The 27078-nt window shown below is 40.1% G+C and overlaps 1 protein-coding gene across 1 annotated transcript in view; it reads left to right on the top strand.

Moving 5' to 3' along the window:
• Window positions 1–13789, top strand: part of mfng (MFNG O-fucosylpeptide 3-beta-N-acetylglucosaminyltransferase) — a 37000-nt gene extending 23211 nt beyond the window's left edge. Inside the window, exons 4-8 of the mRNA XM_061720648.1 lie at window positions 1827–1980; window positions 5267–5352; window positions 6685–6850; window positions 7065–7150; window positions 12801–13789. Coding sequence (XP_061576632.1) covers window positions 1827–1980; window positions 5267–5352; window positions 6685–6850; window positions 7065–7150; window positions 12801–12852 — 544 coding nt within the window. The 3' untranslated portion in view covers window positions 12853–13789. The remainder of the gene's footprint in view (window positions 1–1826; window positions 1981–5266; window positions 5353–6684; window positions 6851–7064; window positions 7151–12800) is intronic.
• Window positions 13790–27078: the final 13289 nt, after the last annotated feature.

Below are 27078 nucleotides of genomic sequence, written 5' to 3'. Positions count from 1 at the left end.
GAAAAAAAGTGTTGCAGCACAGCTTCTGCTATGGTGTAGGATAAATGGGGTTGGGTTTTGAGTTTGTCAAACTTTTGTCATTTTGTTCTTTACTGTAGTTTTGGTTTTGTTTGTGACCTGTTACCTGATTTATTTTGATAATCCTGCTGCCTCATCTCCTGCATTTGGGTCCTCCCAACTCAACACAGGCTCATGATCACTTGTCGAACAATGATGTCCATGAAAAGGTCAGTGTGGTTACTGTCCACTTCACATTACAAACCACCATGGCAAAAATCACCAATGATTTCCTGTTGGCTGCACACTCTGGACTTTTAACTGTAATCATTCTCATCTGTAGTGTTTGACACAGTTTCTCCCACCATCCTTCTTGACCGTCTTGTCTCTATTGGAATCACCAACACTGCGTTGACCCTGTTTCACTCATACCTTTCCATTCGTACTCAGTCAGTTCATCTCAAACCTTTTAAGTCACAACCCTTACTTGTAAAGAGTGGTGTTCCACAGGGCTTTGTCAGAGGTCATCTTCTCTTTACCATCTACTTTTTGATCACATCCTTTGTAGATACAATATCCAATTCTTCTGCTATGCTATACTCTGCCAACAGGGTTTTTGAAGAATGTTGCACATTCCATGTCCTCAGAGCTTCTCGACATTATAAATACATCTCTGCTTTCAGGTATCTTTCCTCAGTACCTAAAAACAGCTGTTATTAAGCCACTTTTAAAAAAGAACAGTCAAGACAGGACACTTATGAGCAGCTACAGTGTAAGCCAGTATCAAACCTCCCCCTTTCTTAGTAAAATCATGGAAAAGGCTGTTTTTTAACAGCTGTATAATCAGGTTTGAGTCCTGTACATTCTGTTTGGGTTTGAGTCCCTCAGGTTTGAGTTCTGTAAATTCCACTTGTGTTGGAGTCCCATCTAGTTTGAGTCTGGATAAATGGCAAAATATTGAATGCGTTTTATTGATGTGTAAAGCAACCTTTTTGGTTTTTATGCAGAATTTTTAAAGTTTCTAAAGCAAAAGATAACATCAGATGTTTGAAGTCAAAATTTAACTTGGCAAAACAAATAGAACAATATGTTTCCAGACAACTTTCTTCCTGCTTTTCAGTGATCTTGCTTTATTTTTTAGAATGCCTTGGAGAGTACAAACTGATGAAAACAAGGATGCAGTGATCAATGACTGCAAGGAGTAGGGAGGCAAAGCCCCAAACAATTTTGGCTCTGTTAAAAAAATACAAAACAGCATGTGGATTAAATCTTTTGACGGTAGCTTAAGCTTAATCGTCTTTATTTTTTTTCTGAATGTGTATAACGAAGACATTTTATGGTTTTTGGTTTCAATTATTAAATTTAATTAAGCTCTCAAATACAAATGCCAATGGAAAATGCTCCTTTTATTAATAATAATAATAATAAAAATAACAATTATAATTTTCAGTGGCAGTCTTAAAAGAGCATTTGACCAAAACATTAAAAATTCAGTAGCAAATGCACTAAAATTTGTGCAACATTGACTTGTATTGTTTCTTGTTGGTACCAAAGAAAGAGAAAAATGAGTGTTCAACTCACTTATTTGCCTGGCTGAAAAAGTGTAGGGCTGAAGAGGAGATGAGAGACCCCACACTATGAAAACAAACAGCGGTAGTCCTTATTGCTACAATAGAAAGCAAAAAAACAACAAGAAAAGAAGTCCTCTTATCTTGTGTTTCAGCCTTTAGAATGACAATGACCTGGATGCCTGAGATTCAACGTCGATGTACAAACTGTAGTATTGACAGCTCAATCGTTTTTCTCCTCTTCCCTCTGTTGCTCCTCAGGTGGTTTTGCCATGTAGACGATGATAACTACGTGAACCCTGAGGCTCTCCTGTCTCTGCTCTTGACCTTCCCTCAGGAGGGTGATATCTATGTGGGCAAACCGAGCCTGGACAAGCCCATCACTGCTCACGAACTGCTGGAGGGAAATGCAACGGTAGCATATCACACTGATCATTTAACTCAACCCACTTCTGGGCTTTTAGGTATCTTTAGGTATCGTGGTAGATTCATCAGTAGCAGTGACACTTAATTGAACTTTGTAATGAACTTACTGAAAGTCTCATTAATATACAAACAATAGTAATGAATAATGCATATGCCTTTTTTAAGTCAAGGTCAGGTCAGCTCTCCGATAACCTACACTGAATTCAATCTATATGGGCTGATAACACTTTTATTTCTTCTTGCTGGCCTACCATCTGAAATTATTTAGCTTCTTATCCACCCATATTTCCTTTATTCTCTTTGATTTTTATAGCCATGAAAAAAGGGAATTGATATCTTTTATTCAACAAAAGTAAAATATGCACATAGCTAAACGCTTCAGCAGTCTAATACATTGTACATGTGGAAGTATGAGCGTATTCTCGAACTGCAGCTGAAGCAGCATTTAAGAGAACCCACAGATCCACCAACCAGAGGAATTAAATTAGTACTTTTCATAATTAATACCTGCCACATCATTAGGGAAAACAGAAAGCATTTGAACACTTTTAATTTTAAATCCTGGGATTGCTTCCTGTTGATGTTGTCAACCAGCTGATTCGGTGTATTTCAGCTATCAAACATTTAGTAGAAACATTTTTTTTTTACCATCCAGGAAATGTTTCTGGTGCTCCTCATAAGAAAATGGTCTGGATGTTAACAGACTTAATTCGGTTTTTAAAAATGAAAGTAACTGATAGTGACCATTAACCCAAACACAAGCGTGCACTCTTTATTCAAATGCCCTCACTACCAGGGGGCTGTATTGAGAAGCTGCACGAGTCAGGCTTAAGTGAAGTTGAGCCTGCCTAATAGGAATGATGGCCAAACCTGCAAAATGAGAATCATTTAGACACATTCCTTTCTCATTGCCTGTCCTCTCACTCTCTCTCTGCTTATCAACCTGTTGTAGACCTCAATTTTCCTCCTGCTCTTTCTGATCTTTTTGTTCAGCTGGTGACAATAAAAAGCAGTAAAACAAAACTGACAGTTGCTCCTATTGGCTTTTTGCCGATTTATTGCCCAGACAGGTTAATCACAGTTATTCAAAATCCATATTTTGCTCTATTTTTCTCCCCCTCTCTCTCAGCAGCGCTAAAGGGATGATGAAGCAGGATGTAATTAAGTCTGTATGCATATGTGGATGAATGGGTGAGTGGAAGTGCATGAAATGTGTAGCTCTCTGGCTCTTGTTGACTTGGGGAGTGTTTTGCATGGTTGGCATCTAGTGTGACACACACACACACACACACACACACACACACACACACACACACACACACACACACACACACACACACACACACACACACACACACACACACAAATACTGAGGTGGAGTTCTTTTCCATGTATATGCAGGTGTGTGTATTGAGCAACTGTAATACTCAGAAAACCATTTAAGGGTGTGCATGTGTGTGTTTGTGTGGTACTGCGTTTATGGAATTAAAGCTCATATTGATTTAAAGTGCATCATGATTCCAGTAATCTCTCTGCACTTTTCTATCTCTCTCGTTCATTTCTTGAAATTACACCCTCCATCTTCCCAGTGTCACATTCTCTGCTCTGATTGCATCCATTTATGTTGAAAAATAGATCTTTATTAGGCTTGGCTTCCTGTTTCCCTTCTCCTCTCTCTTCTGTTCCTTCACCCCCCACCCCCTGTTCAGGGGCAAATAAAAACGAATGTCAGGATCCTCTCCGTCTCCTCCTCTCCTTTTCTTACATCTCCCTGCCTGTCTTTTTCAATTTCCCGTCAGTGTTGCGAGGCAGAGAAGAGAATGAAAGGAGGAATAAGAACAAGAAATTGAGGAATGAAAAGAAAGACTGGGATGGGAAATGAGGGAATTTTAAGTGATGGAGGGATAGATGGGAAAACTATTTTGAAAGGAGAGGGCAGAAAGGAAGGTAAATACCTGAAGGAAATATGGTTTAAGGAACTAAAGGATTGGAAGGGATGCAAATCAAGAAAAAGAAATCGAGTCAAGAAAATCAAATGGAGAAAAAGATGGAGATAGGAGAAAAATTATAATAAGGAACTGAAAGAAAAGGATGGCTGAAAGAGAAAAGGCAGTGATTAGATAAGGAATGACTAACATATCCATTAAAAGAAAAAAGTATGATTACAACAATATGATATGCTAACTGTGAATTCATTGTCAATGAATAAACATCAGATAAAATAAGAAAAAGAAATACAGACTGTGAAAAGGATGAAGAAAAGGAAATAATAAATCAAGACGGGAAGTGTTAATACTACTGTAAGTCAAACAGGACGGTACGGTGGAAAAAAATGGCGCTACCTGCTCTGTGGTTTGTGGTATGTTAAACTCTTTATCTCACGCACAAGCAGACCTCATTTACCTTCGTAAAATATCAAACAGTTTACACAGAGAGGGAGGAAAAAAGCTATCTGCTTGAGAAATGGGACAGAAATAGCAGATAGAGACACCGTTCTCTTAATGAGCTGGTTTAGAAAGAACCGAGCAATGAATAGAAACCCGTAGCACTTCAGTCGGCGACGCAGGCAACCTTTTTCTCCTACACTTCCCCGGTTAAATCACAGACATTGTGCATGCATGTCTGACGGGGAGAAAGCAAGAGAGACAAAGTGCAGTTTTTCTCAATATCTGTAACACTTGAGTGAGTGTTTGACTGGTTTTATGTTGCTGTGTATACAGATTTAGTTTTATGTTCCAATGCTTTGTTCTTCACTCCCATATGGAAGGTAAGCGTGTGCGTGCGTCTTGACATTTCTGTTGACTGTTGTGTGCAAGAGTTTGAAACGTGACTTGGAAACAGATTGGACACATTAAAAGCAAACTCTTTAAAGGGATGCAGGTAAGAGGCTTTTTATTTGAAGGACAGACAATTTGAAAGACAAAGTGACTTTTTACCCTTTTAAGTGAAAATATACGGAGACTAATCAATGCAGTTTTTTTTATATGTAGAAGGGCTTTCAGAGAGGATATTTCTGAATTCTTCTGTTGCGTTCTTTAGTTCCTTACTCATCTACAAATGCTGCCAAGCAAAATCTGACAACCACAGCAAGTTACCAGTGCAGGGATAATTTTATTCTGCACTGACTGGTCCATGTAGTGCAGTTGCTTTTTCTTAGGTTTTTTCTTGTTGGGGCCCTTGAGCATCACTAGCAGAATACCCACAACACAGTCCTTCATGCATTTTTTCTTTGTTTCCACGTCTGTTGAAAACTACGTATGCTTGTCGTTCTTCAGAGAGAAGTGCGATTCTGGTTTGCCACAGGAGGAGCAGGTTTCTGTCTGAGCCAGCGGCTGGCAGAAAAGATGGCCCCGTGGGCAAGGTAAGGACAAATTTACATAAGTGTGTGTGTGTAAATGTCCTGTGTTGTCACGGGAACCAAATATCTTTCTTTGTGACTGTTAAAGGAAGATCTAACCTGCTGATATCAAACACAGTTAAATCCGTTTTTGCAGTTTGTATTGCTTTGCTTTTAGGGCATAGATTCAAAAGTTTCCTCACTTAATTAAATGGAGAGTATTTAGATTGAGTTCCTATCCCCCAGGCAGCTACTTCTTTTTAGCTCCAGCCTGGGAAATTGACTTGAAGCTTGGTTGAAATATAGCAGGTAATTTATCACGCTCAAGATTTTATAATTTATTTTAAGGCCTTACATAATGGTTGCTTAGAGATACAGTTATGGCTGAGATTTGAGTTTCAAAGGCCCAAAAGCATGGTACATACAATATTGTCTTTGTTTTCCTGAAAGAAGAAGAAGAAGAAGAAGAAGATCTCATGTAAGAAAAAATGGAAATTTCACACTCTCAGCCATCCGATGTTATTCTCTAATCTTTTTAGCAAACACTCAAGTTCATAAGGTATACACAGACAAAACTGCCTCTTTAGAAGGACTTTAATGAATGAAATAAATCTGACTAAATGTTAAGAGAAACATCAGGCTAAGCTAAATTTCAGCTCTCAGGAAGGATTAATTGCAGGGAATCACTCTAGAAATTTATGGTGTTCTTTTGAAAAGGTCAGCATTAAAATACACCTGATAAGTAGTTAATGGGCTGCAACATGAAATTTCCCCAGTTACATCCCTGTAGGGTAAAAAATGGGCAGTTTTAAATCTTTCTTTGGATAATTTTCCTCTCAAAAGAATGTAATTGAAAGGTCACAGGAGCTGATGCTTCAAGTGAAGGAGTTTAAATGTCTAGGGATTTTGTTTATGGGTGAAGGCAGAATAGTGAGGGAGATTAACAGGCGGACTGGGGCATTGACGTTTACCAGTCCATCTACGGTACAGTCCAACCCTCCCTAATGGCTATGAACAAAAGACGCAGGTTGTGAATGCTCCTCCACAGTCAAAGGAGCCAGTTAAGATGGTTTGGGCACCTGATCAAGATGCTTCCTGATATGTTCTATTAGAAGGAGGTCTCAGGGAGCATCACGGACTCATGGAGACTCATCTCATCTGACTGGGAATGCCTCGTTTTACTCCAGACAAGGTGGCTGGAGAGAGTTCTGGGGATATATGCTCCTCCAAATCGATTCCAAACAAACCCCAGAAAAAGAATGCAAAAAGAGCAGTGTTGTGAACTATTCAAATGAGAGAGAAAGAGTGAGGAAAAAAACAACAATTATAAGTTTTGTATGTGGATATGCATTTCAGTGGCTCCAGGTTCGAGCGGACGTCAGCAAAGATCCGTCTTCCAGATGACTGTACCGTGGGATTCATTGTGGAGAAAAAGCTGGGAATCTCTATGGTCCAGTGTCCTTTATTCCACTCCCATCTGGAAAACCTGCTACTCATCAGACAAAGAAGCGTACCACAGCAGGTATCATCATGTACACACACACACACACACACACACACACACACACACACACACACACACACACACACACACACACACACACACACACACACACACACACACACACACACACAGACACACACACACACACACACACACTTACAATACACAAAGAGACATCGACTTAGCTGCACCTCTTGTTACAGATGTGTGTGCTTGTGCGCGTTGTCTGCAGGTGACACTGAGTTATGGGATGTTTGAGAACAAATTGAACAGCATTGAGGTGAAAGGCAGCTTCTCAAAGGCGGAGGACCCCTCCAGGTTGGTTTCTCTCTCAAACCAATTTATGAATTAGAAGATTTGAGCACAGTTTTCATCTTATATACAGTAAGTGTATTTAATGAATTTGACATCTACTAAAGCTCCAGGCAACAGCTATATAATTGCATTATAGGTGCAAACTGCAGCGGTAAGAGATGTATTTTTAGACTTGGCTCTTCATGTGAAAAGTAGCTCAGGCTATTTCTATCACTGTTTTAACTCCTGTCACTTCGGTATTCTGAATAATTTTCTTGTTGTTCAAATGACTGCTGTGTTGTTGCTCTTGGAAATGAATAAGCTGCAAATGGACTCTGCAAAACCTTGACTTTTGGATAAATTTAAACAAGTCCTACATCTCCTTTATTTTTAAAAATGTTTGAAATAACACGATGGACCTTTTGACCAAAGAAAAAAAATGTATTCTCACTTTCACTCTTATATAATGAGAAAAAGATGAACTCATTCAGTGCTTTGGTTTGAAGTCCACTATCTCTAACAGCCCACTCAAACAGCTCTCAGTAAGTCTTTAAGTTTGTCAAAGGCCAAACACCATAGAATCTTTAAAAAAAATAACTTTTACACCCTTCAGCCCAAGGTGAGTCGCTCCTAACATTTTGCAGCTCTTTTTCTTGTTAGATCCAATTAGAAATTAAACAGAAAGGCAAAAAGGTTCAGTTAAATCCAGTCTAAAAATCCATTAAATCCTGTTTGTTATATTTACAGTCCTGTTCATTTCAGTTAAATGAATTATCGTAACCATACAATGATAATGAATCAAAACAAAACAACAGATTGCCTCAAACCTTCACCATCCTCCGCATAAACAAGGTGATACTGCAAAGCAAAAAACCTCTGTTTTAACAATAGCCCATTTTACATTGCTGGAAATGTTTATACCCAAATTCAGAAGGGAACGATTGATGGAGATATAAAGTTGAATAAAAGAAAGAAAAAGGCATTCACTGACAATGTTTCAATCATTGTTTGTGGCTTCTGCTTCACCTTCAACAGTGATGCTTTTATGTTGACTTTAATGTTAGAAGTCAGATGAGGAAGAGGTGGATCAAAACACAGAGTTTGGGACAAGAACAAGCAGAAACACAAAGTACCCCCTTCATGAAAAACGTTATATTAATAAAAAATACAAACAGTTTAACAAACTCTGATTATTTTAACTCACACACAAAATGCATATAAATGATGAAGAGTTCTTGTTTTTATTAAATGATCCTCTCAATTCTCTGTCAATTGCCCTTCCGTTTAATGATACAGACGGCACCTTTTCCTCATAAATATTTTTCAACCATGCGTTTGGGCAGAATATATGAATATGTCCAGCTTAATGAATTCTGGGGATTTTGTGTTACCATAGTCCCAATTTATGTAGAAATGCAGGAAATTTGGTTCCTTTTTTTTCTCTGCAAGAGAACCCCACTATTCTTTCTTCCCCCTCTGCTTTTCCAAACAAAATTACACCCATGGGGAAGAAAAATGAATACCAGATTACAATTCATATTGAAGTGTATGGAGCTAAAACAATAGTTGCACAATTAAAGCAATTAAGATTAATAACTAAACAACTTCTCATAGCAAAGGGATTAAGTAGCAAACATGTTAAATTCAATGTTTCACTTACTTATCCACTGTTGTTGCTGGAAGCAATGTTGAACTGACTGAAATTCATGTGCATATAGTGCGGTTTGAATGGCTTAATGTGATGGCCTTATGAGTAAATCATCCCCCATGTGGGGTGCCTCTCTTATGATTGGCTAAAACAAGGAAGATATCTGATTGGTTGCAGATCATTCCGTGTTTAAAAATTTGTGGGTTGAGAAAAGTCAGGGAAGTCTCAAAAATTCCCACACAAATGCAGCGAAGTCCACAGACCGTTTGTAAATCAGGTGTATGTTTGTGTGTGCATCATGAATACGTTTGTGAACCTTGTCCTACGCACCTGTGAAACGTCCTGTGCATTTGTTAATATTGAGACTGTATTAGCTCCATAGGAGTTTTCCAAACCTCCTACTTGAGATCCTGATGCCTCCATAATAGGTCCCTAGATAGTGTCCTTGCCTTGATAGGTAGGACACATTTACAGCTGAGATCCCCAGCAGCAGGGCTGATTGATTACCTGCTGGCAACACGATTGGCATGGCAAAAAAACAATCACACTCTAGACTTCAACAGTTCTCAGAGCAGAATAATAACATTTCAATGAAAAAAAAAGTCATACAGTGAGGATTTTAATTCTCTGAAAAATAAAGTAACCAGCCAATAGCCATTCCTTTTCAAAGTACTTTTTGCCACCAGCACACCTCAGTGTGATGAATGTAAAACTCGTAAAAACTGCCCCAAAGACAAGAGCTGTTTGTGGGGTTCAAGGGCAGATGCTCCGTAGAGAGTACTGAGAGTTTTCCTGCTGGGCTGCTGGATAATTAGAGTGATAAAATAGAGAAGATGTGTTTAGTTAATGTCTTTTGAAAATCCATTTAGTAGTGAAATACCATTGAAAGTGTATTTTTCCCCCTCTGTTGTCCTCTTTGTACTTGCACAGCCAGTATCATAATTCCATGAGTGTAGCATACTCAAGCAAATTGGTTGGTACGAATTTTATTAGATCACTGAACTCTAAAATACAGATACACACTTCTCACCGCCTCTGTGCATTGGGGTGGGAACTTTACAAAATTTAAAAAGCTATTTCGAATTTTGAAAATGTGTTTTAATGGCCCATTTTATGATGCATTAAAAAGTATCCAAAGGCCTTGAGCCCCCACAAAATACTTTATATAGAGAATGCTCTGACCCATTCCTGGACATTTAGACCCATACCCCTCCCCGCCCCCGCCCTGACCAATTAATTATACTCAGACTGTGAAGTGAAAGAATAAAGCCACATGCGGGATCTAAATCTGATTTAGTAAAGATCTAATTTGTTGGTTCACATTCATAAGAACAAATGTTTTATGTCAGAATTTGATGTGAAAACAACAGCTCTCTAAATTTGCAAACACGTGGAACAGTTGCCATCCTGCATGTGTCATCTGGGTAAGCGACAGAAAATGTCATAACCAGGAGACGATGTTGAAGAGATCTGATTCAGGCTCGATGCAAACAGTTTAGTATGGAAGCAATCAGAGCTGTGACTGGTGACATCTCACCACTGATATGGCCGCTTTGTTCCATTTTTGCTGATTGATTTTTGCCACACTGCCATTCGCGATGCATGCCTGGTGGGAAATGTTGCAACCCCCCCCCCATCAAACAACACGTGCCTGCGTATAGGCGTGTATCAGAATCACGTGGGTTCTGATATGTTCATCGCCACTCATGTCATGTCAGATACATATCAAGAAGCGTGTACTTAAATGAGACACGTTGATGATTGGATTTCTGTGTCAAGTCATCATCATTTGCATAATGGAAAAAAAATCTGATACTGGTCACCTCATCTTTATTGCTGGAGTTGTTTTTTATCATACTAGGGACCAACGTTATGGAGAGATCTGGTGAAATTACCAAAGACAAAAATAGAAAACATTTTTTTCGTGAAAATCAAATCTTTGATAGGTTATAAGTGTTTTTTCTTTATTGATTAAGCATGTTCTGATTACACGCACGTGTACTGTGGGAATTTTCTTTCCAATCTCTCGCTATTACTCCTGACATAATCTGATGTGAAGACATGACTTCAATTCTTGTCCTCTCCTCTCAGAGATAAAAGCAATTTGATGTAACACAATGGAGCTACAGATTGTGTCTCATACCCTTCTTCGTCCTTAGCTGTTTTAAACATATCAGCACAAGTGCTCCACGTTGAGGCCTCCATTTGCTCCCCTCCTTGTGCAAAGTTATGCTCTGCATTGGCAGGCCCTTACATGAGTAGGTCAAGTGTTTATGTAATGATGCCAGAATGCAAATATGGACAAAAATAGTATCTCCTTGCTTGAGGAAAGAAAGAAAATTAAGAAGCCTAATGTTTTATGGTTATGATATTCATGACATCATGAGGAGCTCCTTGGGGAGTATTTTTAGCTCCTCCAACTGCTGCTTTTTTTATAGTTGCTGTTGACTATTGGCAGAGGACGGGACAAAGTCACAGCTAAATTAATCTTCTCATTAACATGCTGGAATAAAATATATTCCACACAACACTGTGTAGTACTTCTTTATCTACCCCTTCAGACATGCACTCGTGTCCATTAATCTGCTTTTGCACTTATTCTCTTTCACTCACTGTTTGCTTTCAATTTCACTCTAAAGTTTTGTAGCTTTACGTTTCAGAACGTTGGTTACATTCAGGCACTTAAACTACTTGCTTAGGTTGATGTGAACGTGAACGGAGAGGAAAGCTGAAAAATCTGCACTTTGATCAACTCTTGTTTGTTTTATTTCTAACCCACTGTGGCGGCATATAAAGGCAAAATCAGGAAAACTCTGTAATTGTCCAAATATTACTGTATGTTTTGTGAAATTAAATAAATACAACCTGATATAACATTGCTAATCAAAGCCACTCTTCTGAAATTTCACTCCCGACTTCAATGTCTATGGTCAGGGAAAGTGATGAAAGAAAACTGATGTAACCAAATCAACAGTGGGTGAAAATTAGTAAATATGCACAATGTTTAGTGGGAGACTGAGTAATGCATTCAGATGAGCCTTAATGTGAAAGTCTGTCCAGAGTCCTCTCACATCATGTATTTCTGCATAACACTATAATGCATGCTAAACATGCTGTGGTTGTGTAAATTCAGCTTTTGTGTTTTTGTCTGTACGCAGCTGATGTTTTTTTTTGCTGGCGTAGTGTATCTGTGTCTTGTAAGCCCTTATAGGCTGGGCACTTTAGAGGTGTATGACACATTAATAAATAACAATTCATTCATTCATTCATTCATTCATTCATTCATTCATTCATTCATTCATTCAGCTTTATCTCACTTTGATAGCATCATTTTCTACTGTTTTGTCAGGACATATTGCCCTGGACATTAAAAATCATTCCAAGAGGACACGTCCGCTTCAATTTTCAAAGTAAACATAGTAAAAAATGTGTACCTCAGCAATATCATCCAAGAAGCTGTATGTGGGCTGTTTTTAAAAAGAAAAACACTAAATCTTTAAAACAGACCACAGTATTTCCCTTATCCGACTAGGATATTTTAGCTAAATGCTAACCCAGAGACTACAGAAGAGCTACGATGTGGCTGGCAGAGGGATGATGTGATACCTCCAGATGAGTTTCATCATGTTTTGACTCGGGGACTGCATTTTGGGAATCATATTGAAAAGACAATTAATTGCCATGGTTACTTTGACAGGGGAAATCAACAGAGAGCAAGAGCTTGTCTGTTTAAAATGTTTTTATTTTATTTTTGTGGCCTGGAAAAATTTCCTGGGATGAAATGGAGGAGTAAAGAAACAAAGGAAAGGGATTTACCAGGAGAATATAAATACCAGACTGTTAAAAACCCCTCTCTTTCCGCTGATTTTCTCCCCATGTGGTCAGAAGTGGTATTGCTTCAGAGTGGCAAGAAAGAATGAGTAAAAGAAACTAATGATTCAGGGGTTTAAATCTGACTCAGTTGCTGTATTTTGAATAAAGTCTCTCAGATTTGAGACACAGTGACCTCTAATATGCTTTCTGCAGGTTTAAGACTGTCCACTGCATGCTGTATCCTCTCACCACCTGGTGTCCCTGAGTACCTGATAGAGGACTACGCTGTCCAAACACCCGAGACAAAGCTGGTGTCCTCCTGGATATGGTTCAAAAGGAGGAAGAAATGGATACCTTAATTATGATGGAACATTTTAAGATACAGAAAAGCAGAACAAAGAAATGTGGCTGAAACAATGTGAAACAATATGAAACAATGTGAATCAGCAGACTTAACTGCGGAAACACAAAATGGTTTTCCTCAATTTCTCAGTTGAGATCACATGCTTTTTACTTTGACTTTATTTTGCCTTTACTACTGAATGACTTTTTCTTGTTTAGAGAGTTTTTTAATTTCTTTTTTCTTTAAAGGGGACCTATTATGAAAAACACATTTTCTCTTGCTTTAACATACCAAAGTGGTCTCCCCTCAGTCTGCCAACTCAGAGAAGGAGGAAACAACCAAATTCTGCAGTGTCTGTACAGCCGCCCGGATGAGCCATCCAGTCGTTATGTAACGACGGGCACGATTTACATAGGTTGGCCTCCCATGCGTGAAACCACGCCCACAACTAACTCCGCCGGCCGGAGCTTCCGCCATTTTTTCGTAGCGGTGTATCGCGTCATTCAGGCAGCCAATCAGCACAGAGCCTCATTATCATAGCCCCGCCCACTCAGAATCCCACATAGAGAATGAGGTTAGAGAATGGGAAGATAAAGACATGGCTCAGAGGCTGAATTTCTAATTTATTTAGCAAAAACAATGAAAAGCTTGTTTTTAAGACATTCAAAGCCTGATTAAAATAGGTATTAGATGCCATAATAGGTCCCCTTTAAGACTTAAAGAACGTTTTCTTTTTCAGTCAGCTTTTTTTTTTCTTCTTTTTTTTACTGACATTTTATCGTTTTGTTGTAAATTGAGGAAAATTAAATTGTACCACTTTTCCCCCATGCAGAAATGTGTGGCAGGGGAAAAAACAATTGATATCTTGTATTTATTTCATTATTTCTTTTTAATCATTGAAAGTTGCTGATGATCAAAACTATAAACAACCTGCAGCTACGAGCGAGAGTTACTGCAGGTGGTGCTGAATTAATTTGAGCTTTATGTACTGAAAAGGCAAGGATTCTGTGTGTGCTTATGAAGGAGATACTGTCCTTGTGCCTACAGTATGAAGTCTGGGCACGCTGAACCTTCTTGACTCACATCTCCCTCCTCAGCCAAAGTTCTTATCCTCCTTCCTTTTCTCACTTCTTCCCTTCTTCCGTCCACCCCTCCATATGTCCACTTCCCTGCCTCCTCCTCTTTGTATATTTAGTCTTGTCCACAATTGTTTTGCTCCTGGAAGGCATCATCTTTTCTTTTTCTAAGCTGCATTTATTGATTTATTTTTGCGAAAAATTTAGACAATAATAACAAACCGAGACCACAACTGACATGCCTGAAACCTACTCTCCTGGGGAGGCAAAGAAAACGCCTCACATTGGTGTGAAAATCTCATCAATTTGGATCGGTTCACACTACAAATGTCACAAAAATATGCACATAATCAAATGTTATTGTAGGTATAAAGCGGCAGCGGGGCTATGCGTGGTGTACCGGCAGAGAGATGACACCGCAGGCTGCCCGTTTGCTTGTTTGGTGTGAATGGGGAGGTGATGAATACTAAATAAGCTGTTGAAAGCATCTGGGTCTGACCTTCCCTGCAGAAGATGGAACGTACTCAGGAAAGTATGTGACTGGCTATGTGACTTTAGCGCATCGCAGTGAGAATATTGAGAACAACGTATTTCAAGTAGAGATGGAGAGGACAGAAAGTTTAGGGAATATGTAAAATCAGTCTAAAACCACTGTGCACTGTTGTTTCAGGGCTCCAGTTTTTGTTTTTTGCCTTTTTTCTGGTTTATAAATAGAAAACAAGGTGAACAATGGTTATTGTTGATCTGTGACTCATGACGAGACCCCTAAAGGTATTACAGTCCACTTTCAGGAAGGTAAGAATGGTACTCCGATGGAGGTGCAATGTGAAATGGCTAAAGGGAATATTATTACAGTTTTCTGGACAACATCCACATCTGTACATGTTTTCATGCCAACTTAATACTGTCTGAGGGGTCTGATGCATCTTACTCATATTTTTGTGCCAGATTAATACTGTGAAGCAGGAGGTAATAATACTTACCACATTGCTAACTATTTGGTCATTTTTATCTGTCCACTAACTTACATGCAAAGAGACAGTAATTTATAACATAATGTCTTTATGTGCGTGTCCCAAATAGAGACCATGGGTATCGTATTAAGTAATGTTGTTGTGCCCCACCTCAAAATGTATGTACCGGTACTGTATATCCCATTGATGTCAGAAAAACTTTACTTTACTTTTAATTCTTGCAACGAGTAAGCGGTTCAGTGATGTTAAGTTATTCATACGTATATCAGAGAGTAAGGCAGTTGCTTAACCTCACACACGAAGACAGCCCTAAAGTTATGCAGCTTCCCATTAGTCAGTTTCTACAGTGGAGCTCTGCAACTCATGTGTTTAACATCCATCTAACATGAGGCCTGATCGTACATATGGCTAATGAAGGACAAGTTGTTCACAGATGAAACTTATACAGTCATATGACACATGGATTTAATAAGGAAAGTCAAATATTAAGTGTTTGCAGAAGAATAACAACAGATAATGATGTTTTTCTGTCAGGAGAACAGGCAGAGCTACTCACTTGGGACCACAGATTGTATAAAACAAAAATAACTACCGTAACTGGACAAATCCCCTGTGACATTACCTGCTGGTTCTTTGAAGAGTCAAACCTCTTTTTCCACATACTGCGCCATGCTGCAAAGGGGTGGAACGAGCAGCCCCGAAAACCAGCTGGAACAAGTTCACCTTATTTCTGTCACAGTTAAAGGAGCATGAGAGGCATGAGAAATGAGACTCTATAGCGCCACCCTTCACCACGACGGCCGTCGGGGATACTGCAGCCACGGGAGAACGGGGAGAACGCGCATGCAGCATCATTTGACGTCACATCCGCAAGACAGCGCGGGAAACTCGGCCCCAGCACTGCAGCACATTTTGCAGCACACAGCCTGTTCAAGGCAACGGAGAGATACGCTAGAGGGCTCATTCGTTTTGGTTTGGAACGCTTCATCTGACCTTATTACTAGAAAACTTAAAACGTTTACAAATTTTTTTCATAAATCCTGCTTTAAGCTCCTTTAACTATTTTAGTTTGGCCCTCAGCAGCTCCTTCAGCCAAAGACTGCTCCACCCGCGCTGCAGGAAAGAACGCTACCGCAGGTCCTTCATCCCCACAGCCATCAGACCGTATAACAAGCAACTGTAGCCACCCTTGTGCAATAAACCTGTCTCTTTAAAAGTGCAATAACCACTAATACCTCACGTATTTTTGGAAATATTTGTAAATATTTTGTAAATATTATCCGTTTATTTGGTGTTTACTACTTTTTTTTTCTTTTTCTTCTCTCTTGTACATAGTCTTTTTCTACTTTTTATATAGCTCTTTTTTATTATTTAACTACTGTATTGTCGCGACCATAAGGCGCACATAAATTTATTTTTTCTTTTTAAAAATGTGCTGCACGCCCAATAAAACGGTGCGCCATATCTATTACCTGTATTACGGTAATGTAAGGCGGACGGCCACCATGAGAACAGTAAAGGGAGAAGGGGGCATGTGAAGCACCCGTGAGTTGCGGACGTGAATGAGACCATCCTCAGACTGAAAGCAGTAGCGCTGGCGGAAGAAATGAAAATTTAACATTTTCATTGAGGTCCGTCCTGGTGCTTTCACTTCATGAAACGGTGCCAGCGCAGCAGCAGCGCCCGGCAGATTACATGGAAAAGATGGAGAGCTTCCACTCATTCTGCAGCTGACACATCCCCGACAAACACATCCAGCCCAGACACATCACCAACATGGACGGGGTGCCGCTCACGTTCCACATCCCGGTGAATCACACGGTGGAGTTAACGGCAACCCGCGCGGTGATAGACGGAACCATCGCGGTGATAGACGGGACCAGCGTGGTGATAGACGGGACCCGCGCGGTGGAGATCCACACACCGGGGTATGAAAAGTTTATTTACTGTTGTGCTTGCCTTCCACGCTGATGGACAGAAACTGTATGGTGATTTTTAAAAGAAAAACTTTGCCTAAAGACGTTTCCAGGCGGAGTCATTATAAAGGCGAATGAAAAGGGCTGGCTGGATGAAGGGATGATGATCGAGTGGCTGAGGCAGGTCTATGTGCGGCGACCCGGTGGTTTTTTCACACATCATGCGTGGGCTAACGTGTCTGCTGGGACTGTTGTTCGGGCATTTGCAAAAGCCGGCATTTCCGAGGCGCCGCACGGCACGGAAAGTGACTCTGACAGCGAGGAAATTCGGACTGGCGCAGCTGAATTAGCGGAGCTCTTTAATGCTGAAACAGAGGATGAGGACTTTGAAGGGTTTGATTAATGTAAAAACTGAAATAAAATACAATCAAACTAAGTTTTGCTCCCGCTCTATTTTAAATAAGCACACTTGTGTGCTTGTGTGTGTGTTCTGCAGCGGGTGTGTGTGTGTTTTGCGGTGCGCGTGTGTGTTTTGCGGCGCGCGTGTGTGCAGCTCCGTGGGTCGGTGGGTTGGGTCGGTGCGCCGTATGTGTGTTTTAAATCCAAAAATTACACACAAAAATGAGGGTGCGCCTTTTCACACGGTGCGCCGAATGGTCGTGAAAATACAGTATTTATGGTTATTTCTATTTTTACATTTTTTGTATAAAGCGTGTGTGTGTTTTCGGCTGCTGCACGACTGAATTTCTCCTCTGGGAGATCAATAAAGTCTACTATTCTATTCTATTCTATTCTATTCTATTATGCTAAACTATGATGCTAGTTAATATTACATTATATTCATTCAGATAAATCTGTCCAAACATCGTCATTTTAGAAGTTTCTAGTGAAACAACATCCAAAACCAGTGCTACCAAAGCTGAAAAAAGGGCTAGCAGCGGTCTGCTGGAACTTCCTCTTGCTAGGCCTACCCACCAAAATTTGCCATTGATATGAACTCTAGCTATAGTGAACAAAAGTACTTTTTGAAGCAGGCTGCAAATATTTTTGTTTCTGCTGAAAAGTTGGACATTTTAACATGGGAGTCAGAAATGGCAGCTTTTCTTACTCGTGCACTAGCATCAACCTAGGAGTTTGAATATTGGCGCTTGCTTGAGTCTCATATTTGCAGACCACTATTAACCCTTATGTTTCCCAGATATACAGGTGCGAATATTCAGGTTCCAATTACATTTTCTTTCCCATTACCTGTTTCTGAAAATTTGAAACACGTTAAAGTGGTACAAAGGAACTTATTGCAATTTTTAGTTCAGTGGGTCTGCTTGTAAGTGTGGAATTGCTTATACAAGACTGTCTAAGATTGTATCTTATTTAGTCTCTTGAAAGGTATTTTTCTTATTTTTACGTTAGTTGCCTTTAATATCCTCTATAACTCTTCAAATCAGTTCTATAATTGTTGATGTGTTACATATTGCTGTAAAGCCATATACAGTTCTCTCATGAGACGATGAGGACAGTGGTTCGCTGCCCAAACTGATATTTTAAAGTGAAAAAAACTCTCTTGTGCTATTTTATTTTAATGTTTTTTGATGTCAAAATGTCAAAAAGTTGCAGAAGTACTCCACAAAATAGTTAATTGAATGTGACATTTTTTCCTGTGACAATCAGAAAAAGTATCTGATCGAAGAATCTACATGTGATGATGTGATCACTTTTGAGCCTTATGTGAGATTTTCTCCTCCCTTTATGCATGAGTGTGCAAAAATAACCTTATTTTCAGTGTTTTCCCTTCCTGATGCAACCAGCCCCATTTATCTGGGCTTGGGACAACCCCAGGGGTGGCTGGAGCAGTGGTGAGTTTGTTTGCGTCCTACCCAGGACACCGAACCCCCCCAGTGACTGAACATGTGACTGACCTCCTAGGATGAGACTGAGCTGGGATTAATCCAGCATCCGGCTCTACCAACTACACCGTGGAAATCCCAAACTCCTGTTTAAAACTGATTAAAATCACTCTAGTTTGAAGTGGAAATCAAATTTGCGCATGGCTGCTTTTACAAATACAAGTGTTATGTATTTAGTGGCTTAGTTTTATTTGGTTTTTAACAATAAGGCAGTTGTCAGTGGAAATTAAAAATACGAATGCTCTATCATAATGATTCAGTTTTTAATCTGAATAACAGTGCAATCCTCCTCAGCCCCTTTATGACTGGAAGGACCTTTGACATATACTGTGTATGTACAGTATATACTATATATATATATATATATATATATATATATATACATATACTGCATATTTGCAAAGTCAGTCTTGGCCTGTTCAGGTGTGAGAAAGCCATGTTTGTGTATCCCCCTCTCCCTGTAGCTGACTGTGCCTCTTGTATAGTAGATTTATGGCCTCTGCTGTCTATAAACAGGACTAACTGTGGAAGCAGAGGACCAGGTCAATCGGAGGCGGAGTGTTACAGCTGTCAAAGGAATGGTGCCTCCCATCCTCTCTGTCCATCACATTAAATTGATGGGGCCTTTTAAAGGACAGAAAGGGAGAAAAGATGACTGGGAAAAATCTAGTGATGGAAGAGGTAGTGGAGGGAGTGACAAGCAGGTACTGTATATCTGAGTCCAGAATAAAGACAAAAGTTTAAAACCTTTAATTCAATAAAACCTTTTGAGTGATATAACTGCTGAACTACAACTACTTCTGTTTTTTCCTGGGTTAGGTCCCATAATATCAATACATTCTTGCATGGGTGTTTGACAGTTTATGAACCCTTCAGCAACATATTTTTCATAAAAAAGACAGACCCATAAAATTTTCATCCACAACTAAACTGTGTATGTAAGAAATTTAAAGAAAAATATTTTCTAAGTAGTGGATGGTATATCCAATATCCAATATCATATACTGTATGTAAATGGAAATAGTGGGTAGAATCAGAATCAGGCATTTGCCATCATTCAGATATTAATCAGATGTGAGAGGACCCTCTTTTGAACAAGGATCTGTCGTTGATGATGTCCCAAGAGTCTGTTTCAAAAACCAAAGGTCAACACGTGAAGGCCTTTGTGATGCCTTCAGCAGCAGCCCATGTCACATGGTATTTGTCAAGATGGCAAGAACAGGTGAGGACAAAAAAGGGGCAAGTGAAGGTCTTCAGCTCTCACAGTCGAATGTTCATCAGCGGGGATGAGAATCATCACCTTCAAATCTGTTTTAGTCATCAGGGAGGGACTCTGAGTCGGTGTGGAGGAGCATTGAGGTGGTTCGAACATCTGGTTAGGATGGACTTGTTTTGGACATGTGCAACCAGGGGTTGGGGTTTCAGAGAAACATTCAAGACACAGTGAATATGTATTAACTGGTCAGGGAATACGTTGGTGTCTTCCTGGAGCAGCTGGAGGAGCTAGATGGGCCTACCTTCTTAGACTGCTGCCCCATGACCTGACCTTCCCCGCAGAAGATGAGCTTGAAGGGAGAGATGGATAGGATCTGTTGTGAAAAGTCCTGACAACATGTTTGTTAAAAGATATCATGACTTTAATCAGTAGATTTTCTTCTGGGTTAAAAATGTGTTGGTGCTTATTAGGTTGAAAAGGGGTTGACAAACTTTATTTTAAAACATGTTAGACTCTGCTAATCCACAGTTACCCACAACCTCTAAGCTAATGAAACTCAAAGACTGTTTTTAGTCTTCCTACGAGTGGTACACCAACAAAGGTAGGAAATATGGTAACTTACAACTCATTGGATAACTCTTTATGGCAAGCATTTGAAAATATCAAAGAATCTTCAAGATTCTTTAAGTTCTTTGAATTTTATCTGGGACATTATAACTATCTGGCACACAACAACCTTGATACCATTAGAATGAATTTGAGGTTATATAACTTTGAGGTTTGAGGAAAGTTATTTCCTAGCATCAGTGCCTTATTTATGGAACCTTTCTAAGCCAGTGTACATAGTTTCCTCCATACTGTGCAGATAAAAACAATTCTTGTTAAATCAATGAGGACACACACACATATATATATATATATATATATATATATATATATATATATAAAGATTTTAAAAGGTTCAAACTGTTTGGAAAGGACTAATACACTATGAAAAATGCTTAAATGAAACATAAAGGTTTAGCATTTTTTTCCCTTCCAACACACTACAATATCAATAAAGAGCCGAACGTGTATTCAATGTCTAAATAGGAGAACACCTCATAGAATTACCATTATTGGCAACTATTGTGTCTGCGTGTTGTGTCTAAGAAACGATGAAAGGTTTGAAAATCATGATTTATTCCCTTAATTCAACATGTGCAGTGGTTGTATACACAATAAAGAGATGTGAGAGAAGCTGAAAATCTAAATCCAGTACGATACTTTTAAACTTCAAAAGGCATTAAACCATTAAAGATTTTGACAGAGGCGCTTTCCTGCTTTTTCATTCATCCTGTCAGTTATGCTTTCTATTCTGTTCAAGGACACATTTTTTTGTGGTGAGAATATCAAATATTAGTTATATTACAAATATACATGTGGTTCATGTGTCACTCTGCTATGACAAATGTTTTGTTTGCATTCTATTCTGAGCTTCTTTTGATTTCTCAACGTCACTGTTCTCAGCTCTCATTTGTTTTATTCAGCTCCAAATTTGTTTTCTGCCTCATCTGTTCTGTCTCTCACCTGCTTTATCCCTATGCCCCTCACTTGCTCTGCTGTAATTTCTCTTTTCCTCTGCTCGTGCCGGAGAAATGTAAAAGCTCATTTTCAGCTTCTTTAAACAGGGACTTGATTATTTCTTGGTAAATGTGTGAGTGGTAGTTCAAAGTGGGTATACAAGAATGTTTGCTCTGCAGCCTCTGGGTCAAGCTTCTGATTACTTTAGCCCTATCTTAAGTTCCATTAACAGCAGCAGCTGTATTGTCCAATTCCTGATTCAAAGATTTACACTCATTACTAGAATGTTGCATCAGATTTTCATGTGAATGTGCCAACCCTCACAGACAGCGCACAAACGCACCAGGTATTGTTTGGGATGCATCATTCATATCAACAACAGAAAATGCTTTATGTGTGAGACCACATTAAAAAAGAGATTTGATTACAGAATATAAGTAACTGCAGCTGTTGGTGGTGATATCTCACCAGCAATACTACTTGTCTTTATTGTCGCCGACTGACTTTTATCTTCAGAGAGATATGTCCACTGCCGTCGTAAAAGTCTCAGTGAATAAGTAGAAACAAAAAGGTGTTTACCAGCAAAAGGCATCATCAGCTCAGACGGACAGGTGGAGATTGTAGATCTTATAATGTGTGGGAGTCATGTGCTAACCACTGACCCTCCGTTCACACTTGTTGGCTTGTCAGTCCACTGTAAATTGTTTACCTGGTTTTGGTCACGTGAATCAAGGTGCGGAATATTGTGAACGCTCAATTCTAGATCTTGCATAGGTGAAACCTAAGGCTGTAGTTTTTAATGCTGGTCTCTCTCATGTCCATCCATCCATCCATAGATTAATCTCAATTAGGTTCTAGGAGTGGTCGGCTGCACCAAAATGAATCACACACACACCTCTTCTTTGCTATGAAATATGAATACATTTATTAGCAAGAAGCAAGCATTTACATAGAAGACATCCACAAAACTACCCGTTTGCTAGGATAACGTGTCGGATTACCCCCCACAACTCGGCAGTACACACAATATCACTCGTTTGCTAGGATTACGCGACAAGCTATCCCCCGCAAAACAGCAGCAATAATCACAGTTGCAATCATCACACACAAGTACAAGGGTTTTTAAGGCCTTCTTATATGGAGCTAGAACAGTCTCATAATTCACAAATGCACAGGACAAGTTTTACAAATGCACGGACCGATTTGCAAATACACACACCGTTTCACACGTGCACAGGACAAGTTTTACAAATGCACAGACCGATTTGCAAATACACACACAGTTTCACACGTGCACAGAACAATTCACACGTGCGTAGGACAAGATACACAAATGTATTTTTGATGCACACACAAATATAACCTGATTTACACATGTTTTTTTTGTCTGTGAGCTGCGCTGGATTTGTGTGTGAGTTTTGAGACTCCCCTGACGTGACTAGATGCACAAATAGGTTTTTTTTAACACGCAACCAATCAGATGTCTTAATTTGTTCCAGCCAATCATAAGAGCGCACCCACGTGGGGGACGATTTACTCATAAACCAATCAGATTAAAGGGGCGGATACACCTGCTGTTTCAACTGCGTTAGCGCTGTTCACATAGAAAAGTGATTAATATTTCGAGTTGGTGTAGTAAAGATGAATAAACATCAACATGAGATAAAAGATAAATAAACAGGATGGAGAGGAGATCACTGCTCTGATTTTCTTGTGATGTCGGTAAAGAAAACAGCGCGATCAGAGATGGTTTGTCGGGCCGTTCAACCAGAGCCGTCAGGAGACTGCACTCCAAGTCCTGCCGATGCAGCAGCTGATGAGAAACAGCGGAGATATATATATATTTGAACTACAGGTGTCTTTCAGGAGAACAAGCCTGTTGACGGGGGTGAATATTGCTGCAGTCTCGTTCTGGCTCTGGCCGTGGGTGGCGCTGGTCCCGGTCAGACCAGCTGACCAGGGACCAGACACGGAGGTCAGAAACAAGCAGCTGTTATCCTCACATTTATGATGTGACATCGCCACCACACAGAGACAAACGTGTGTCAAAACAGCGGTGGCAGATCAACACATTCCCGGTGCAGATAGAGTCATGCATGAGAAGATGCAGCCGTGATGATGCTGGTCGGGGTTTAGTCCACCGATCATCAAACATCTGAGCTGATACAGAGGTTCTTCGGTTATCAGTCGACTGATACCGACGTTACTCCAGATATTTGGGTAAATTAATCTCCTGACATGCGCGTGATCGCTCCACCTGGCGCTGCAGCTCGTCCCCGTCAGGCAGCGCAGCAGCTCTCTGCTGTCTGTCTGGTTCTGAGATGAATCAGCGGGACAGTAATACTTCGTGAAACCAAACGGAGCAAATATATAAAAATCTCCGCTGTTTTTCATCATCAGTTGCTGCATCGGCAGGACTTGGAGTGCAGTCTCCTGACGGCTCTGGTTGATCAGCCCGACAAACCAGCGCTAACGCAGCTCAAACAGCAGGTATATCCGCCCCTTTAATCTGATTGGTTGCAGATCCTTCCGTGTTAAAAAAAACCTACGTGTGGATCTTGTCACGTCAGGGGAGTCTCAAAACTCACACACAAATCCAGCGCAGCTCACAGACAAAAAAACATGTGTAAATCAGGTTATATTTGTGTGTGCATCAAAAATACATTTGTGTATCTTGTCCTACGCACGTGTGAATTGTTCTGTGCACGTGTGAAACTGTGTGTGTATTTGCAAATCGGTCTGTGCATTTGTAAAACTTGTCCTGTGCACGTGTGAAACGGTGTGTGTATTTGCAAATCGGTCCGTGCATTTGTAAAACTTGTCCTGTGCATTTGTGAATTATGAGACTGTTCTAGCTCCATATTCTTACCTCGACACGTGACTGGAGAGCCCGGCAGTCCGGTTTTGAATAAGCCAAGGAAAAAACCCGCGCCGGGCGTTTTGCAAGAACCCACGGCAGACTCTACCAGACTTCCGGGTTCCCTGTCTTTTATACCTTTCCCTCAGCACCTTGCGGAGGGGGGGGAAAGACCTATTCGCCCCCCCCGTCCGCAAGCTCTCAAACTAAGTTTCGGCTCCCACTGGACCAAAATCCCGTGCGAACCAGGCTCTTTCTCACAGAAAAACAGGCATTTGCTATGATAAACAGCAGGTGCGTGGCTGACTAAAACTAAAGCTGTGTTTTGGGAATTCAGGACATCTTCAGGACACAAAACATATTTTTTCTCCCTTCAAGATGGCTCCTTGCACTCCTTCAAAAACACGTGTCTCCTCTGTCCAAAATGTGTAGATTATGGTACTCAAAAGAATGTCCCATTTCCTTGAGATGCATGTGTAGTGATGAATCTGGATTTGATGAGTCAGATCTGCTGTGCATTACCATGCGTTTGTGCAATTTAGTTTTTCCAAATGCCCTTCATTACACTGGACTGAATATACCGTACTGTAAAACACCACATTTCTGTCTGGTGTTTTGTCCTCTGAACCAGATTTTGTCTTAGGATGGTTGAGTTTCTCAGACACATATTGGATGACAACATTTTTGTGCCTCATCACTGAGGGTCTACACCAGTTAGATCATAAATACGTTGTATGTTATAAAAAAACAACTACAGCCTCAGAAATTCTGCACCTTTATTATGACGGCACCTTGTTTTACATGTATTGACGAATCAATAACAGATTTCCGTGAGACTGAGCTGACATAGAGGGTTATTAAAGTTTTAGACATACACACTCTAATACTTATTGATCAAAAGCAACACCTGGGATGAGGCTGAAAATAAAAAGAAGCTGATGAGCTGAAGACGGAGGCAGGGAAAGGGTGTTCAGTGGGGAAATGGTGTTAAGTCCCAGAAACAGATGGTAGAGGGCAAGGTGAGAATTCTCCTCCCATCATGAAAATCCCATGAAGCACAGAACTCCAGCTGTGAACCACACCAAGCGTACCACCAGCAGCCACCGAGAGGCAGCAGCTTGCCAATAAACACCCTCTAATTAATAGTAAAGAGGAAAGCTTGAGACGGAGGCACTGGGAATGTAAATGTGAGCACATGTGGCCTCGTTCTGGAGGGTAAGAGAGGCTCAAACATGATTGTCTGGGTTATCAAATGGTCACGGTGAGTTCCTGCGTGATCGGTGGATTGGATAGATTTAAAGTCTGATCAGCAGTGAAGGGTAGGAAATGGAGGGAGTAGATTTCTAGAAAATTCTCAGGCTGCTCTTGTGGAAATAAGGGAGGGGAGGGGAGACAATGAGGTGCAGAGTGACAGAAAAAGCCATGCAAAAAAAGGAAAAATAACACAAGAGACAAGGTTGTTATGGTGAAAAAAAGAACAGGGGTAAAGAGGGATAAAGAAAATAGTAAGAAATAAAAAAATTGAAAAACGGAGGTAAAGAGATGAAGACAATAAATAAGTTAGAGCAAAAAAAAAAAAAAAGCAAGAATTTCCACCAGTCAGTACTTCTGAGTTACAGTACAGCAAACAGTAAAGCAGCATTTCTTATATTTGATATGACTTATATTTCTCTGGAGCCAGTGCAAACACAAAATATATCATGATTTCTTTCCTATGTCATACCATTTGTCAATATATATCTATTTTTGGTATTCCAGCCCTGCAACACATTCTAAAAAGTTGTGACAGTAAAGTTTCTAGGCCTTTTTATTGCTCTCAATTCTAGTAAGACTTAAAAGGTGTTACGGCATTGACGATACCGAGCAATAAAGGGTTTCAGTTCTAACTTTGTCCCCTGTAAACGTGCATCTAGGTGTGCAACAGTATGGGGTTGTTCTAAGCCACAATTTTGTAATATGTACAGAATGTTGTTTTGCATTATCCCTTTGAAAAGCACATGGACATCCCTGGAAAAGAATATTGGGGAGTAACACATAACTGATTATATGATTATCATTTTTTTTCTCTCACTTCATCACAGATGTGTTTCAAATGCTGCTGTTACCATGTACAGATTTATACAGTAGCTAAAGGTAAAAATGGTAGTAGGTTTAAGCCTCAGGTCTTGTTCCCTCAGGACCGGTATTAAATGTTGAAAGACTTGCTCTTATAATTATTAACCAGTCTGGGAATTTCTACACTAAAGTTAAAGGGGACCTATTATGAAAAACACGTTTTTTCTTGCTTTAACATGTATAAAGTGGTCTCCCCTCAGCCTGCCAACTCAGAGAAGGAGGAAAGCAACCACATTCTGCAGTGTCTGTACAGCCGCCCGGATGAGCCATCCAGTGTGATCTGAGCTTCTATGAGCCGTTCAGATTCTGCTCCCGTCGTTACATGTATGTAACGACGGGAGCGATTTACATAGGTTGGCCTTCGATGCGTGAAACCACGCCCACAACTAACTCCGCCGGCCGGAGCTTCCGCCATTTTCTACGCGTCATTCAGGCAGCCAATCAGCACAGTGCCTCATTATCATAGCCGCCCCGCCCACTCAGAATCCTGCATAGTTAACGAGGTTAGAGAATGGGAAGATAAAGAC

The sequence above is a fragment of the Cololabis saira genome, chromosome 1, assembly GCF_033807715.1.
Source record: "Cololabis saira isolate AMF1-May2022 chromosome 1, fColSai1.1, whole genome shotgun sequence".
In the NCBI taxonomy this organism is placed as follows: Eukaryota; Metazoa; Chordata; class Actinopteri; order Beloniformes; family Belonidae; genus Cololabis; species Cololabis saira.
Note: the sequence above shows the minus strand (reverse complement) of the source record. Positions and strands in the feature narration are given on the sequence as shown.